Below are 17,376 nucleotides of genomic sequence, written 5' to 3' on the forward strand. Positions count from 1 at the left end.
AAATAATTTTTTTTCGATATTTCGGTTAATACCGAAATACCGAAAATAATTTATTATTATTATTATTTTTTAAATTTAAGTTCGGTATACCAAAAAAATGTCGGTATACCGAAAAAATGTCGGTATTTTCGGTATACCGACATTTTTTCGGTATATCGACAAAATTTTCGGTGTCGGTACGGTACCGATATGAGTTTTTTTCATCATACCGATATTTTCGATACGGTATACGGTACCGTAGTTCGGTACGATATACCGTACCGTACCCACCCCTAGATCCAAGAGCCACAAAAATGACCCAAGGGTTTTTTAGCATGTCGACGAGGTCAATTCTGGCCCTTGGATTATTGGTGGGGCATTGCCTATCACAACTATAGCAGAACAAATTAAATGGGGAAATTATATTTTTTTCAATTTTAGTAATGTTATGAACAATTCGCAGTTTTAGTATAATAATTTGTATTTTTTTCGATTTCAATCTTTGCTCGAAATTGAAATTGGCCACGGTAAATTGTATTGCCGGTGAATAGGTACGCTGAGTTAGAAAATGAATTTGAGAATTTGGTGGTAAAGTAGTTTATGTGACCTTTAAAAAAAAATCACGCAAATAAAATAAAAAAGGAAAAATCTTATCAAATAAAAATCTAGTGATATAATGATATTAATATCAGTATTATTAATATCAGTATAGCAGTTTATGAATGTATCTTTAGCATTAGTTTAATAAGAATATGTATCTTGTGAGACGGTCTCACGAATCTTTATCTGTGAGACAAGTCAACCCTATCGATATTTACAATAAAAATTAATACTTTTAGCATAAAAAATATAATTTTTTCATTGATGACCCAAATAAGATATATGTCTCACAAAAATACGATATGTGAGATCGTCTCATACAAGTTTTTGCCTTCTTATTATGTAGTTCTCTTTAATTGCTTCACATGTTAATTGCTATGTGTAATTTAAACTTAAATGTAATTTTGAAAAAATTAATAATAATGTTTTGCAATTGGTAAGTTGTTTGTAGTCAAGTATATTTAATTTGCTGACAAATTTCGACATTGTCTTTTGTTTGATTTTTCGACTATTTTATTCATCAACATTTACTTTTAAATTTTAATATTAAGATTAAAAAGGATTAATTCCTTGTACACTAAAGTCAATACAATTATAAAAAATTTTAAAATAAGAAGATCCCTAAATATGTTTTTTAATTAAGATATCACCCGTATGTCTATTATATACTAAGGATACGATTGTTACATTATAATAAAATAAAGTAGAAATAAAATCAAATTTACAATAAAATAAACAAAAGAATGAAATTATATGTTGATTCAATTCCAATGGTTGATATCGTAAGAAACAAAAAAATTTAAATAAAAATATTTCAATAAAAATATATTTTTAACTAAAAATTCAAAATAATGTCTACTCGAGTTATTATTATTATTATTATTATTATTATTATTATTATTATTATTATTATTATTATTATTTGTAATAATAATAATAATAATAATAATAATAATAATAGTAATAATATAATAATAATAATAATACAAATAATTATAATAACTAAAATATTGGTTTAGATTAGTTAAATTAAATTAAACTAATATATGACAGATTTTTGTAAACACACAAAACTTATGTGAGACCATCTCGCGCGTCAATCTTTTGATCCATGAAAAAATTATTAATTTTATTTCAAAAGAATAATTTTCACGTCAAATATGTACCAGATCAACCATATCACATATTTAGATCCATAAAATCATCTCAAAAGAAGACATACTCTTTGTAAAATTATAAAATGAAAAATTGGGATACTGATACACCATAAACGGGCCCCGTAATTTCAGACCCAAACCCACGGCCCATCCCTAAGCCTAAACTGGAAGTCCCATGACATGATCGGATATTTTTCTATAAATATCAGATTTGGAGTGTCTAATTCAGGATTGACTACATTGATTTTAGCAGCAACCCTTACTGCTCTCTCATTATATTCTCAGTCTCTAACTTGAGCGTGGAGGGATTCCGCCACGACACCCTCCCGCCTCCTTTCTAACGGTCCTCTTCGTGATTTCAGGTCTAGAGTAAATTCGAGGTCTACATTTGGATTGCGATCATTTTCCAGAACCAAACTCTAAATTTTCAGTTAGTATCACTTGGCGCCGTTTGTGGGGAATGTTGAACTAAAACGTAGAGATGTAGGGGCTGGAGAGAGAGCAAAATGACTAATTCAGTGTCGTCGTGTCCTCATATGAGGACCCAAACAACCTCTTCTTGAGGGGACAGGACGTGAACAACCTCGTCCTGAGATGAGGGCCGAACAACTTCGTCCTGATGAGAATTTGGGGTACGTGACCCTAGAACAATTGAGCCAATTCATTAAGCGTGTTGGGGCGAGAGCGTGCTAGGCGAGCACTTAGTGAGGCTGACGAGCAGCTGCTGGCGAGGAAGTGGCGAGGGAGATGGGTGCGCGGGCAGGAAGTGCTAGGCGAGAGAGGCAAGGGGCAAGGAGTAGCGACAAGCTAGGCTGTGCGAGGAGTAGGGGCAAGGGATTGTGGCAAGGGCGAGAGGTGCGCATGCAAGAAAGCTCTAGGCGAGGGAGGCAAGGGGCGAGGCTGTGCGAGGGAAGTAAGGGCTTGGCTGTGCGAGACAGGCAAGTGGCAAGGAAGAAGGGAGAGGCGGTGCAAAGGGGCGAGGGCGTGAGGGGCGAGAAGCAGGGACGGGGCGAGGCGAGGAGGAAGAAAGGTGAGGGCACTGCGCAGGAGGTGGGGCAATTCAAAGGGCGATGCGAGGAGGGGCGATGCGAGGAGGGGAGGGGGGCGAAGCGCGAAGGTATGGGCAGAGAGGCTAGGCTATGCTGCGTGATGCGAGCGATGAGGAAAAAGTAGGGGGCGACAGGTGATGTGTGCAGGGTGGGGAGGGGCGAGGTGATGAGGGGTGGTGATGGGGCAAGAGTCGGCACAATAGGTTGGACATGGGCAAACGGTGTGGGCGAAGCGAGGCGAAGGTAAGGAAGCGAGGCGAGCGATCGAGAGCAGGCATCGACGAGGAGAGGTAATAGCAGGGGGCGAATATCACGCAAGGTTGTTGCTGAGCGAGGAGCGAGGGCAGGGCTTGTGTTGGCGAGGGTGAGGGCCAGCGAGGGCGGGCGGTTGAGGAGGGCTGCGGTGCGAGGACGGGCGAGGGTATGCAAGAGCGTGGCTATGGGCGAGCGTGTGAAGCTGGTGGGTGTGGCTGTGCTAGGCTAGCGCGCAGGTGATGCGTAGGCGGGGGGGAGTTGGTGACTGGGATGCAAAGGAAATACTGTGTTGGGGAAATAAGGATAAAGTGGCCCCGCACAGATATGGCTCTTCAGAGTGGAAAGATGAGTTAATTTGCTTTCGAATTTTTAAAGACTAATGAGAAACAGGGGAAAACACACAACTCACATGTTGTAAACCGATGACAACACAACTAATCGAATTTCGAACTTACGATTCAGTTCGACTTGGGAGGGGGAGACTGATGATACCTCATAAATGGGCCCCTCAAGATCCGACCCAAACCCTCGGCCCATCCCTAGCCCAGATGGAAGGCCGATTACAGACCCATATATTCTCTTTTAAATACTAGGTTTGAGTATCTAATTCAAGATTGACTATATTGATTTTTAGCAGGCACTCTTAGCTGTTCTCTCATTATATTCTTAGTCTCTGACTTGAGCGTCGGAAGGGTTACACTGTGACAACCTCCCGGCTCCCTTCTAAAGGTCCCTTTGTTATTTCAGGCCTAGAATAAATCTGTGGTCTGTATTCGGACTACTATCACTTGCTGGAACTGAACTCTAAATTTTCAACGAGTATAAACTAACATTCTCATCCAATTGGGATGGAAGGAATGTTCACATGAATATAAGAGTAATCATTCTCATTTGAATGATCGATGCCAAGCATGAGTAGAATTTGATGGGAGTAGAATTTGATGGGAATGAATTCTAACTTCCCATTCTCACATAATTCTACTTCCCATTCCAGTATGCCCTAACATCTAACAATCATTGTACGTGGTTTTCATATGCTCACATGCTTTAATTATTTGAGTAAAAATATATTGTTTAAAAAAACACGCAAACTTTGAGATAAAATAAGGATAAGCCAGAAAAAACGAGGAAAATATGGAGAAAAGTATCACTACAAAAAAAGCGGGTGGGTTGGCGACGGTTTTATGATAAACCGTCGATATTGTAGCGACAATTTTTGATAAATCGTCGTCGTATTAGCGACAGTTGTAATAAAATCATTGTCGTATTGAACCAAGAATTAAAAGTTTTTTGTTTCTTGTTGTACATTTTATAATCCAATTCTGAATATAAAAATATATTATTAGTAAACTACCAAAAGACACCAAGTTAGTGTAACAAAAATTATTTATTTCACATTTTTTAATTAAAAAAATATTAAAGTTGTGTAAACCATAGTTTTCTTGTTCATCTACTTCAATAATCAAAACCATAGTTTCTTGCTCATCTAATTCAATAATCAAGTTTAGTGAAAAGAGCTTTCGATTGAGATAATTTTTTTTAATTTGTTTGTGGGTTCTAGGGAAAAGAGTTTGTTACTGTTGGATGCACAACACACTTACAACATGCATATATTGTTTAACAGATCATCAAATACATTGGAGATTGGCACAGTGTACAAGACGACGATCGATGAATGAGGATGCAAGGAGCAAAATGTTCTGGTGTCATGATTTTGTAATATCAGTAATGTTTAATATACTAACTCAATATATTCAAACACACACGCAGAGCGTGTGCCTCGACGGCTAGTTATTACTGAGATTCGTTCTAATTTTGAGATATTGATAGTAAAAAAAATTAGTTAATTATTGGTATTTATAATTCATGACTTTAATAACAAATTATTATTTACATGACGTCATAAAAATGGTTAGATTAGCGATGGTCTATGCTACACAGTCACTACAATAGCGACAGGAGACCCTGCTTGTAAAAAAAATATGCTAGAGGCCTGCCCAAGGAAGAAATCACAACCAGGGCCCCCTACCTCTCCTTAGTAGCCTTCGGGCGCAAAAGTTACAAGAATAAAATCCGGTAAATTTCTCTTGATGGAGAAATCGAAGAAGCCACAGTAGCGACGGTTTGTGATATTCTGTCGCTAGATTAGCGACGGTTTATAAAATACCGTCGCTATACTAGAGACGCGATTCTTCGGCGATGGTTTTATATAACTGTCGTTATTCGCGACGGTTATTGAAACCGTCACTACTAACGACGGTTTTAACACCGTCGGTAATAGCGACGGTTATATTCCATTTGTCACCGTTCTCAATCGGCGACGGTTTTTAGAAACTTTCGCTATTGGCGACCGGTTAACTCAAAACTGTAGCTAATGGCGACGGTTTAGAATAAACCCGTCGCTATGTTTCTATTTATACATCCAATTAAAAAAAAATCCCAATTGTTCTTCACGCGATTTTCGCATTTCTTCTCTGGTAGTAGCGAAACCCTATCAATTTTTTCGCAGTTTCGTTTTTTTTTGTTTTGTACTAACTTTTTTTTTGTATTAATTTCGTAGATTTGATGGTCGGCACAATCTTCCAGTGTTACGTAGATCTACATATCTTCGCGCACGTCTGGTTTTAAAGCATTTTCTTTATAGAAATTGTAATATTTAATTTTTGTGTCCTACTTTATTTATGAATTATATTGTAGTATTTTATTTATGAATTTTAACATAGTAGATTATTAATTTGTAAATCATGAATGAGTTTTTTTTGGATAAGATTGAAAACACGAAGCTACGGTTTATTTAAATATCTTCGCTTAATGTAGCGACAATTTTTAAAAAACCGTTGCTGAAGATAGCGACGGTATTTAAAAACCCGTCGCTATATGTAGCGACGGCTTTTAAAAACCGTCGCCAAATATAATGACGGTTTTGTGAAAAACTGTCGCTATGTTAACGGTTTTGTGAAAAACTGTTGCTACATATAGCGACGGTGTATTTAAAACCGTCGCTATATGAAGCGACGCTGTATATAAAACCGTCGCTTTAAGCGAACGACGGTCTCCTTTTCACCGTCGCTTAATTGAGCGACGATTTGTCTATACCGTCGCGAAATAGCGACAGTGTTCTTCGATGAAATCGTCGCTATGTGGTTACAACTTGAGAAACCGTCGCTATATGAAGGCGACGCTAACTCCGGTTACGGACGACTAAACCGTCGCTTCAACCGTCGCCTCACGGTTTTAGCAACGGTTTTGATCGTCGCTAGCCCCGTGATTTTTTTGTATTGTATGAAGATTAACAATAAGTTCATGACATCAAATATATAATTAATTATGTAGGGGTACAAATATAATTATCACGAAACTCATGTGAGACAGTTTTACGAGTTAATTTTTTGAAACAAATATTCTATTCGGTTCATTCAAGTGTTACTTTTTATTGTAAATATGAACAGAGTTGATCCGTTTCACGAATTAAGATATGTGAAAATCTCTCACAAGCGACACTCTATAATTGTACAGTTAAATTAAAACCATCCACGAACCAATTGAATTTTAAAGTATAACCTCACCTTTTTTTTGGAATATAAAACTACCTCTACACTTCTCAACACGTAAATTTGCTTAATTTACAAACCCTTTTTCGCCACTCTCTCAATTCACCTTTCATCAACTGTTATACACCTCATTAATTCTTAGGACCAATTATACACCTCATGTTTCAATTAATTTAAATTATAATTTTTTCCAAATAATTTATTATTAATTTTTTCATAAACAATATGTTTTAAATCAATATTGTCTTCACATATGCTTTTCTTTATATTTTTTTATGCAAATTACAAAACCCTAAAAAAAATTATTTTTTTTTTAAAAACAGAGAACTCAACCAAAAATTCGATGCAAAAATTTGGGTGAGACGGTCTCACAGATTGTATTTTGTGAGACAAATATCTTATTTGGTCATCCATAAAAAAATATTATTTTTTATTCTAAGAGTATTACTTTTTATTGTGAATATGGCTAGTGACGAGGAATTCAGCAAACGGAGGCTTTCAAGCCAGAGTGCGCTATCAAAAACTTTAGAGACGATAGATAATAAGAATAAGGGAAAGTAGTAGGAGCCGGGTAATGTTACGGCGAGGCCTCACTAGGCTGGGTAGTTAGGTCCTCTCAAAGATTCATGAATGCTCGGGTCGATTAGCTGCAGGAAAGGAAGCCCCTGTCCTCGTATGACTCACAGGATTGACTCGTATGATAGATAAAGATTCGTTGGACCTGTGTCGCAAGAGACCTACTCAAAATTCGAATACCAGACGGATGGGGCTTTTATATATTATTAAAATAAAATCAGATAGCGATATTCTCTTTGCTTACCCGGTTCTCCTCCTCTTCCTCCACCGCCGCCACCGTTGCCACCGCCCTGCCACCCATTTCCCTACCAATAGTAAAGGTACTATGTGTGCTTTTTGTCTTCTTTAGTGGAGCGATGGATAAAGTATTGGTTTTTACCTTTGGACTGAATTATGTAAAGGTGTTAATCTTAATTTTGACAAGATTGCCATGACCTCCTAAGACCCAATTATGCTAAACGTTCGATCCGTCGTTGTTTCTATCCAAAAAAAGAAAGAAAGGAACGGGTGTTGTTTCGCGACTTCCTATTTATGAATTCTATTGGAGCTGTTTGAGTGTCGTTTGGTTAATGCTCGGGTATTTGTTTATGGTTTAAATGAGTTCTTCCTATTACCATAATGCAAATTTATTTTTCCTTATGCTTGTTTTTAAGATTTACATGGTTCACAATATAGGTTCATGTCTATTTAAATTTTAATCTTAAACTTGTCTGTGCTGTATCGACTGGTTTCATAATTATTTACTAAATTACTTGCTAGTCTTGTGAGTTGATAATTATTATGACGAGATTTTCGCTATATAGGAAACGATCCTGCCCTGAGGAATCAGATTTAATAACTAGTGTTCTTGTATGATTTTTAATAAAACGTACCTCTTGTTTTTAATGAATAAGTAAGCAAAATCTCGTGCTCAAGCTTTGTTTTTTCCGCTTAAATTTAGGTTAATCTGTTACTTTTCGTGTATAGCTTGTTATTATTCTGAGACAGTCAAATTTTTTTGCTGGGGCTCGCATATGCTTTCCCACTTTTTAAATTGAAGAAGAGTTCTTTCAAAATATACTAGAAAAGTTCTGATGCTGGTTTTTATACCTGTTACGATGATGCGATCATGGAATTACAGATTGATTACATATATTTTTGTTATTTTTTAAATATATTTAGGCATTATTGGTCTGTTAGATGGCTAATAGTGCCTATAATCCATCTACCCTTTTTCTTCTCTGTATTTTTTGTTGTTGTCTAAATTTATGGAGTCGACACTTACTTGAAGAGTGTATTCGATCATTTAGGATCTCAGTTTCTTAATGTTTTGATTTTTGAACATGATATCAGAATTCTATGAGTCGTTAGACATTTTTCCATTTGAAATTTGTAGCAGTTAATAGCATTTTGCTCAAGTTTCCTGGCCTCAAATTGATTGTCAAAACCTCGGTGGTCATGAGTTCAAATTCCACCAGTTGCGTGAGATGTTTAGTTATTAGGCTAGGTTTAGGTAAATCATCCATCCACTGCATAAAAAAAATTAATTAATTTTGAACTCAGGATGAATAGGTCAAGTAATTTCTCACGCACCTGTTCAATCGCATGTGGAACACCTTAAATCTTGTCAAGTATTTTGGACATGGAAGTTGATACGTGGAACCCTTTTGAAACTCAAACCTGTCCCAAACCTAATTCATCTACATCCATTCATCTCTCGCAACTCTTCTCGTTCGCAAGCACGGATCCATACATAATATTGTAAAAAAGTTCCAAGGTTTTCTGGGTTGCGTGCCGTGTCCGGAATCGGATCTGAATTCGGTGGTACATGTTCGGATTAAATTTGTGTTTGTGCATGCATGAATTTTTCTGGCGACTTTTTTTCGATTATATATGAAATTTATTATGTTTTTCTGTTACGATTATTGCATTGGGTTTGAATGATGAGACTGATTTTTGGATAATTTCGGTAATCGGGGGAAGTTTTATACTCAACTTGAGGATTAATTGATGTGTTTTTGAAAAGAATTGAGGGAAAGATTCCCATGGCTTGTATTTGGCCGTGTCTATTTGATCAATCGTCCTACCGAATGGAAAATGGGCTGAAATGTCGAACATTACAATTGGGATTCTGGTGCAAGTTCTAGGTTTAGTATCAGAAGTTTAAAGATACCGTTAGTACTCTAACCTTGTCGTGCTGCTTGGATTATCCAACACCCTAGATAATCTATTTGTTATAGGATTCTTGTTTAAAAATTCAAGAGATATATCAATGCCCGAATATTACCTGAATCTGAAAAACTTTGTAGAGGATCGATTTATTTGCCTGAGTTTGATGCAAAGAATTTGTTTAGTTCAGAGTGTTGGTTATCTTAAGGGAGAAGTAATTAAACTCTTTAGTTCTCCAAGAGGGTCAAGAATTGAAATTGTGGACAAATGTCCATGCATCATCTAGATCTGATTCTTTATGGTTAAGGGTTGAAGGACATGGTTCCGTGCTTTTCTATGTTAGAAGGCTTTATCTCTTTCAACTCTACAAGAATATAATTATATTTTGACAAAAGTTACAACATCAGCAGTAGTCTGAATATTGAACCGATGGAGTTCTGCCCAACATGTGCGAATATGCTGCTTTATGAGTTGCCTCACATGGAACGGCCAGCCAGATTCTTCTGCCCAACATGTCCTTATATATGTCAAATAGAGAACAAGGTAATTTGCTTGGCCATCTGTAATGTACTTTCCTGTTCTTTTCTTTTGTATTAATGGGTACATGCGCGGATTTCTGTTTAACAGGTTAAGATAAAGAGACACCTTCGCTTGGCTAAGAGGCCAATCGATCCCATTTTCTCCAAAGACGATAACAAGAGTTTCAACACCACCTCAGGTCTCTATTCCTTTCGGTTTTGCTATCTCTATGTTTTTTGTGTGTGATTTTCCATCTAGGACATTAACCACCTTCCTAGATCAGGGCCTTGCGCTTTATAGGGTAAAAATGCAACACATTCGATGAAAATGCAACACATTCGACTTCTGCTGCTATTTTATTTTAATTTTTGACGCATTTCTGCTGCTACTTTGATTGATCTTGTGAATGATTTTGTTTACATTTGTTCATTGTGCAGCGGTTGCCTGCCCAGAATGCAATCACAAGGAAGCTTATTTCACCCAAGTGCAAACCAGGTCAGCTGATGAACCAATGACCTTATTTTACAACTGCAAGAAATGCAATCACACTTGGAGGGAAGACTAGACTAGTGCTTTCATTTTCACATTGCATCAGCTGTCATATTCAATATTAGGGGGACTTCAATGGGTATTACTCTCCAAAAGTTCGATTTTATGTTTGGTCTTGTTCGGGAAAACAAAGTTAACACATTATTTGATCATCTTATTATAAATTTGTTTTTAGGATGAGATAAAAAAAATTGTTTTGTTTTGTTTTTGGTAATGAAATGGAAGGTCGAATCTTAATTTTCAGATCAGTCTTTTTGGGGAAAAAAAAGGTAATATATTCAATGAAAAATGCAGTACATATTAATGAGAACAAATGAATTTGTCCGGGTTTTTTAAAACTAATTATTGATGATGCCTATATTTTAACTCAATCAAATATGTATGGAATGAATAATTTTTTTGTGCTATGTTAGTACCAAAATCTATCTCCCAAATACACAATAAATTATTAATTGTCCATCGCAAATGAAGAACATATGTGTCCTAGTAAATATTTGTATTTTTTGACAGTTTTTTCATTGTTTTTTACATTGAAAAATGCTAACATGGTATCGAAAAATTCTAACGTGACATTGTATAAATCAGTAGTTTTCTTTTGTCATGTCAGCAATTAAACCAAAATAATTAAAAATTAAAAAAATTGAAAATTTAGTGGATTAAAACATATAATCGGACAAGTGAGTGGACAAAAAAAATTATTTCTTTATATTGATGTAAGAGAGTTTTTGCAATATCTAAAAAATAATTTTTTTTTTAGCCAAAAATGAAGACTTACTGGAAAAAATTCGCTTTTTTTAAAAAAAAATTTATTTTTCACTGAAAATGAAGAATTACAAATACCTAGTCAAATTAAATATTACATAGTTTAGATAGATCATAAATAGCTTAGGAATGGCTGAATCTGTTATTTCTGGCTTTATATTATCTTGGTTCTTTTTAATTTTATAATATGGTTATGTATGTCTATTCCTGATTGGATGGGCCCGAGAAGCTGAATAAATGGACTATATGGAACTTGAATTTTAGGAAAAAAATATATGTAAAGATTCAAATACTTTTATATTTTGATAATCTCCTGGTGGATATGTTTTTGAGCGAATTTAGTGTGGTTGATACGAGGATTATTCAACACTCATCGTATATAATGGTATATAATTAATCATACCAAACAAAAGATGTAATATTGAATGAAGTGAAATCATGCTAAAAGCATTCAACAAAGTTGGTGCCTTTGCTTATCTTGCAGCTTTTATTTGCTGTTCTTTTCATTATACAAGTCTTCCATGTTGCTTTGGTTTAGAAACTTGCTCATGGATTTGTTCAAATTTTGTAATCTGGTAATCAAAACGCTGATTTAGTTTAGTGTACGTTGTATAAGTTAGCTCGTAAAACTGTTAGACTAGATGTCATGTAAGCCAACGATTGACTAAGAAATTTATTGACTCAGTTGTGATAAATTATCTTTATTTAATATAATTTATATTTATTTTAATATAATTTATATTTCATAGTTTCGTTTTACTTTATATGTATACACATGCAATCAACATGGTTAAAGACTTTGATTATACTTAATACAAATAAATCGTATTTCGATCTTTAAACTCATTTGTAAGCACTGTATATTTTAAATTCGTTGTTGGTCGATTCGGCCACCTGAAAACAAGGATAAAGACAGCTTGAGCCTGAGACTAACATCTGTGATATGTTGTGTATCGTGTTTTATGGTAAGGGCATGTAGATGTCCAATAATGCAGATAGATAATCATATATGATTGTATCCTCTCTCAGACTTTCCAAGTGGTTATCGTTCATCGAGAGGAAAAATATTTGGTTATGATTGTACATAATTAGTCCTTATGATCCGAGACAACTCCAAGACTCTACATACTAGGATTGTGCTCTGACTCGTTTATCGACTCCACGAGAGTCACGAGGGTGGCGAGGTTGGGTGCAATTGCGACATGTGTAGGAGCTGGTGCATTGTAGTCGGGAATTCACCGCTCGGTGATCTATGGATATCCTATGCGATCTAACGAAATAGTAGTGCATGAAATCTCTGGCAGAGTATAGAATGTACATTAGGGACAAGAGTTCTCTAACTGTGCATGGAATGACACAATGAATATTTCATGAATGTATCGCATAGCTGTCGAATCTAATATACAACCCTCGACAAACCAATGGTTGCAGATTCGACTGCGATATATAAGATGAAGTGACCATACTGTACTTAGTCATAACCGATTGGTTCTTGCAGGCACTATCAGTGATACTTATAGAATTATGAGGCAATGCTACTATACGTTCTTACCATGATTAAATGGGTTTAATTAGAAATGATTTCTGACTTCTTGTGATCAAATGTTGGTATATAGAATTAGACAAATTAGTGTAAACCCGAATAAAGTAAAATTTCCTGAATCACAAAGAATTGTGAACTCACGGCTAGCTGAATCATTGAAAACATTTAGGGTAACACAAGCATTGAATATTTTGTTCCCGCTGAGACATTAAATTCAAATATTTGAATTTATTAAAATTATGATATAGTAAATTCAAGGAATTGAATTTATGATAATTAAAATTTGGAGAGAATAAATGCAAAGAGTTAAATTTATGAAAAATTGAGAGTTTAAAATATTAAAATCAAAGGTTGAGTTTATAAGATAATAAATTAAATATAATGAGAACATGTATAATGAGTTTGTAGGAGTACACGTCCAACATGCTAATTAATTAAAGTTCTTAATGGACTTTGAAATATTGATTAATTAAACTAATTGGACTAGTCAAATTAATTAATAACCCTAGTAGTATTTTATTTAATCATTTAGTCCTAAACCTATAATTAAAGGTTAATGACTCAATTTTAAAAGGGAACAAATTAAACCCTAGCCTCTCAATATTTTCGGCCACTTTAAAGAAAATTTAAGGTTTGAGCCATCAACTTATTTTTGATATCAACTTTAAATTTTCTAGTGCAATTTAGAGGTGGAACAAATAGTCCAGTCGAAGAGTTGATTGGAGACAGAAGAAAAGATTCAAGAATATCGTTAGTAGGAAATACTACAATAACTATCACCGTCAATATCGGGATAGTTGGTGCCAAGTTATTTATTTATTCAAGGTATATTTATAAACGCCTTATGAATGTTTATTTTATTCAAACTATACGAGTATCCAAAACGTCATTTGAATATCAAATAAAATTTTTAAAACTTCCTCTATATATTGGATACGAGAAAAACGATTTTTCAACAAAAACACACAAAAATATCACAGAATACTTCAGTTATGTTAGATAACCATACCATTCTGAAGGGAATTTATTGTAATATAATCATCATATTTTATTCCACTATCTTGTTAAAACTTTTGGGTTCTGGAGTTGCATTGATTTTTCATGATTTCATCGCTTTCAACTTTGAACTCCGCCTTGTTGGCCAGTGAATTTACTGCCTCGGCAATCTTTTCCGTTCTTGCTGCAATCTCCATGAGTAAGGATGATACCGTGACTAATGGTACAATTTGTACAAGGGCAGGACTTGCAATCGTATCTCCTGCGCCATTATCAGACTCTTCGAGTTTCGGTACAGTTAATGATGCAGTCGATTGTTCAGAGAAAGATTTCAAGGCATTTTGAAGTTCTTCAACGGCGTTGTTCATTTCTTGAACTATTAGAGAGATCTTTGTTGATTTTTTCATTGTATTGATAACCGTGGATAGTTCTTTTATTACTAATGCGGAACTAGAGCTTAATCTTAAGCAGAACTTGCTGAAATGAGCTTTGAGGACATCCGGAGCCTGAAAATTTCGGAAAAAAGCATGGATGCTTAGTTATAATTGGTGAAAGATAATGTAACAGAACCTGCAGGATCCATTTATGGTACCTTGGCATCTGAATTGATGCTACCATTAAGGGCTTCAATGCAGTAAGCACAGCTTCTCAGTGAAGCTCCAACCTTGAGGTACTCTTTCCATGGATGTCCAAAACTGAAGCCTCCATGCGCAGGCTCCCATCTGGCAAAATTAGCCTGAGAAAAGCAGTAACATGGTTCAGCAAAATGCATGGGCATTAACTTTAAATGTGCATTATCATGCAGGTTCTCAGGAAACAGAAAATAAGGAGACACACCAAGGATTCTTCGGTAGCCTTAGAACCAAGCACGCATTTGGAGCCTAGCAAAATCTTTTGGGAGCTTCGTTCTTGGTATTATCAGCATTCACATCGTTGCCAAAATAGTCCACTAGACATCCTGTGTTTTTTAATGGAAGAAATCAGTCCATCAATTAACTCTCCCTACATGTAATATGATTTTCATGTTCTGGTCGTGAATATTGTTGTTTTGTTTTACCATCCAAGGAATCAGCAAGCTTCTCCATGTTGTTTCTGATAAGGTTGTGAAGCTCACTTCCGGCCCACACGGGGAAGAAAAGCATGGTTGTGATGATGCAGATGGAGGTCCCTATCATAATGGTGGATAATCTGTGGTGAGCCAGCTCGAACAGTTTCTCCACACGATAGCCTGAAACCGAGACTAGGCTAAAGGTGAGGATAAAGATCATGGCCCCATAGTCGAAACGTGCTTTGACCGACGGAATGAATCTAGAGAAAGTTGCTGCAGCAGCTGCAAGAAAAATGTGCATCCATGGTAATTAATTCCTCATAACAAATTTATTTCGATATGCATGTCTGTAAAAGATGTACCTAAGAGGAAAACTGAGAGTTGGAGGATTATGGGTTCAAATCTATGTCCCGACTGACTAGCTATCCAATGAACGCCAACTCCTAGTGCTCCTGCCAAGCAAGTTCCAATTGCTCTATTCACACATTTGCATAATGTTGCACCTGCATTAATACATACTAATGTGATCACTCATGAATATTACAACAAATAAACAATATCCTTTCGATTTTTACGACTACGTACCGACGTTGTATTCGAACACAACCACCACAGTCATAACAGCCCACATGGCATTTCCTCCAACTCCACGATACAATGGCCTCATGTAGTAAAAAACTGACACCAAACAAAGAGCCAGCCCTACTTTAATGCAATGAATGAACTTCTTAGGGTCGTTCAATCCTATGTTCCAAGCCTTTAGAATGAATCCCCATAAGTTGAACAAAAATCCCATAAAAAATCCTTGTAATGCTCCACAAACTCTGGTTCGTGGCACGCGTTCGGGTACTAGAACCTTCGATTGATCCATCCTGCATGTTAATTCTCCATTCCAATCCTCCGCTTGCCGCACTTTCTTTGACCATCTTTCTGGAATTCGCAAAGCTATGAAGGAGAAAAGACGTGTTATTTGGTTGAGTGAATGGTTCGAGTTAGCCTATGACAAGAACTGCTCGATGTTCTTCTCCTGCCTCTCTTTTGCAGGCTAGCTAGTTTGATTGCAGGTCGAGCATCTACATAAATTACACACATGCATGTATATATATATATATATATATATATAATATACCATTACCACTACACGCATTTATGTAATATATTAAAGGAAGTGATATTGCTATATATATATATATATATATATATATATATATAATATAATATATATATATATATATATATATATATATATATATATATATCTGATGTTATTAAATATTCATAAATTAATTGCTAAATTTGGAGGATAGTACGGGCAACCAAAATATTTTGGTAGTCAGTTAGGTGTTCTTCTTTTCTGTTGCCATCAGTTGCATTTCTCTTTTTATTATATATCACTAATGGGAGCTTTACAAGCTGATTGGTTCATCAAAACTTATGCATGTACAAATTTACTTTTTGGTGGAACCTAAAACCATTACATCATTTATCGAATGCAAGGAAATTGTATTTTCGGTTCAAAATGTTTGTTTGTTTGCGATATAATATGTATCTTTCGATTTTTAATAATTTGTCATTTTTATCTTGAGTATTGATGTGACGATACTATGCACGTTTGTATCACACTAGTGCCACATCAGAAGGACTAAAATCTCCCAAAAAAAAAAAAGATGACAGGTTAAGAATTCAATTTGATGATACATGTGATCAAAATCGCAAAGATATAAATAAAAACGACCAAAAATACGATTTTCACATATTTTTAGCATCTATACATTTTTCTAGAAAATTAAATGAATGTGTATATCACGGATGATTATGTATAGCATATAAATATAAATAGGTGAGAATCAAATAAATATAACTAATTTAATCTCTTTGGTGCTGTCACGACAATGTAATAAATTTATAATATGGTTCACACTTCGAATTATGTTAATTTATTTTTAATGTGTGTATATATAAAATGGAGTGGAGATAACATGAATCTTCTAATTAATGCTAATACATTAAATTTTTAATATTCAAGAATGTTTAATATTCTAACATAATTAATTAAATTAGATGCGCATCGAATTATTTTTGGTGTGTGCGATTGCATATTAAATAAATTAATTAATGACTAATAAGTTTACAGTACTCTCGAGTGTTGCTCCAATTTTTATTTATCAGTGGGCATTAGGTCTTATTAGTGGACCATAATTTATTTATGATAAATCTATACTATTAATTAAAAACACCAAATTAAATTTATCTTTATAACCCTACTTTTAAATGAATATCCAAAATTACCATAAAAACACCTCTAATTTAATTAATTAAAAAAAACGTACGATATGACATCGCGTGTGTTCTGTCCTTTAGATCATCTCCAACCTAAAATCTATTTTAAAGCAACTTTATTTTAAAATAGTACAGTTTATGTATTAGTGCAGTTTCTGCACTAAATACAATATTCATTTTCAACTCATCTAATTCAAATCTTACTCTAAAAAAAATATTTCGGAATATTCTTTTTTATATGATTTATTTAATTTTTTTCTTATTATTTATTAAATATTTATTTTAAAATTTAGTGATATAATAATATCATATTATATAACAATATTTTAATTTTGAATATAAATATTTATAATTAAAAAACAAA

At 34.7% G+C, this 17,376-nt stretch overlaps 1 protein-coding gene and 1 pseudogene across 8 annotated transcripts; one reads left to right on the forward strand and one right to left on the reverse strand.

The window, feature by feature from the left end:
• Positions 1-7,316: 7,316 nt before the first annotated feature.
• On the forward strand, positions 7,317-10,524 carry LOC140815150 (uncharacterized). Of its 8 annotated transcripts, none has more exons than XM_073174265.1 (5): positions 7,318-7,487; positions 7,971-8,016; positions 9,723-9,858; positions 9,943-10,033; positions 10,272-10,524. In XM_073174265.1, the coding sequence occupies exons 3-5, from the start codon at positions 9,745-9,747 to the stop codon at positions 10,397-10,399; spliced, it is 333 nt and encodes a 110-aa protein (XP_073030366.1). In that variant the 5' UTR covers positions 7,318-7,487; positions 7,971-8,016; positions 9,723-9,744; the 3' UTR covers positions 10,400-10,524. The 8 variants fall into 8 exon arrangements, with proteins under 8 accessions (XP_073030369.1, XP_073030366.1, XP_073030367.1 ...); XM_073174266.1 differs by having other exon boundaries at positions 9,726-9,858; XM_073174268.1 differs by lacking the exon at positions 7,971-8,016 and having other exon boundaries at positions 7,317-7,487; positions 9,711-9,858.
• A 3,228-nt stretch (positions 10,525-13,752) lies between these two features.
• On the reverse strand, positions 13,753-15,658 carry LOC140814231 (aluminum-activated malate transporter 10-like; annotated as a pseudogene).
• Between the last annotated feature and the right edge of the window lie 1,718 nt (positions 15,659-17,376).

This window comes from Primulina eburnea, chromosome 15 (assembly GCF_022965805.1).
Source record: "Primulina eburnea isolate SZY01 chromosome 15, ASM2296580v1, whole genome shotgun sequence".
Classification (NCBI taxonomy): Eukaryota; Viridiplantae; Streptophyta; class Magnoliopsida; order Lamiales; family Gesneriaceae; genus Primulina; species Primulina eburnea.

What these genes read in the sequence shown, in the direction of transcription:
- LOC140815150 (XM_073174261.1), top strand. An exon ending in TATGTCAAATAGAGAACAAG is followed by an intron (nt 9,859 to 9,942) that starts GTAATTTGCTTG and finishes TCTGTTTAACAG; the next exon opens with GTTAAGATAAAGAGACACCT. An exon ending in GAGTTTCAACACCACCTCAG is followed by an intron (nt 10,034 to 10,271) that starts GTCTCTATTCCT and finishes TTCATTGTGCAG; the next exon opens with CGGTTGCCTGCCCAGAATGC.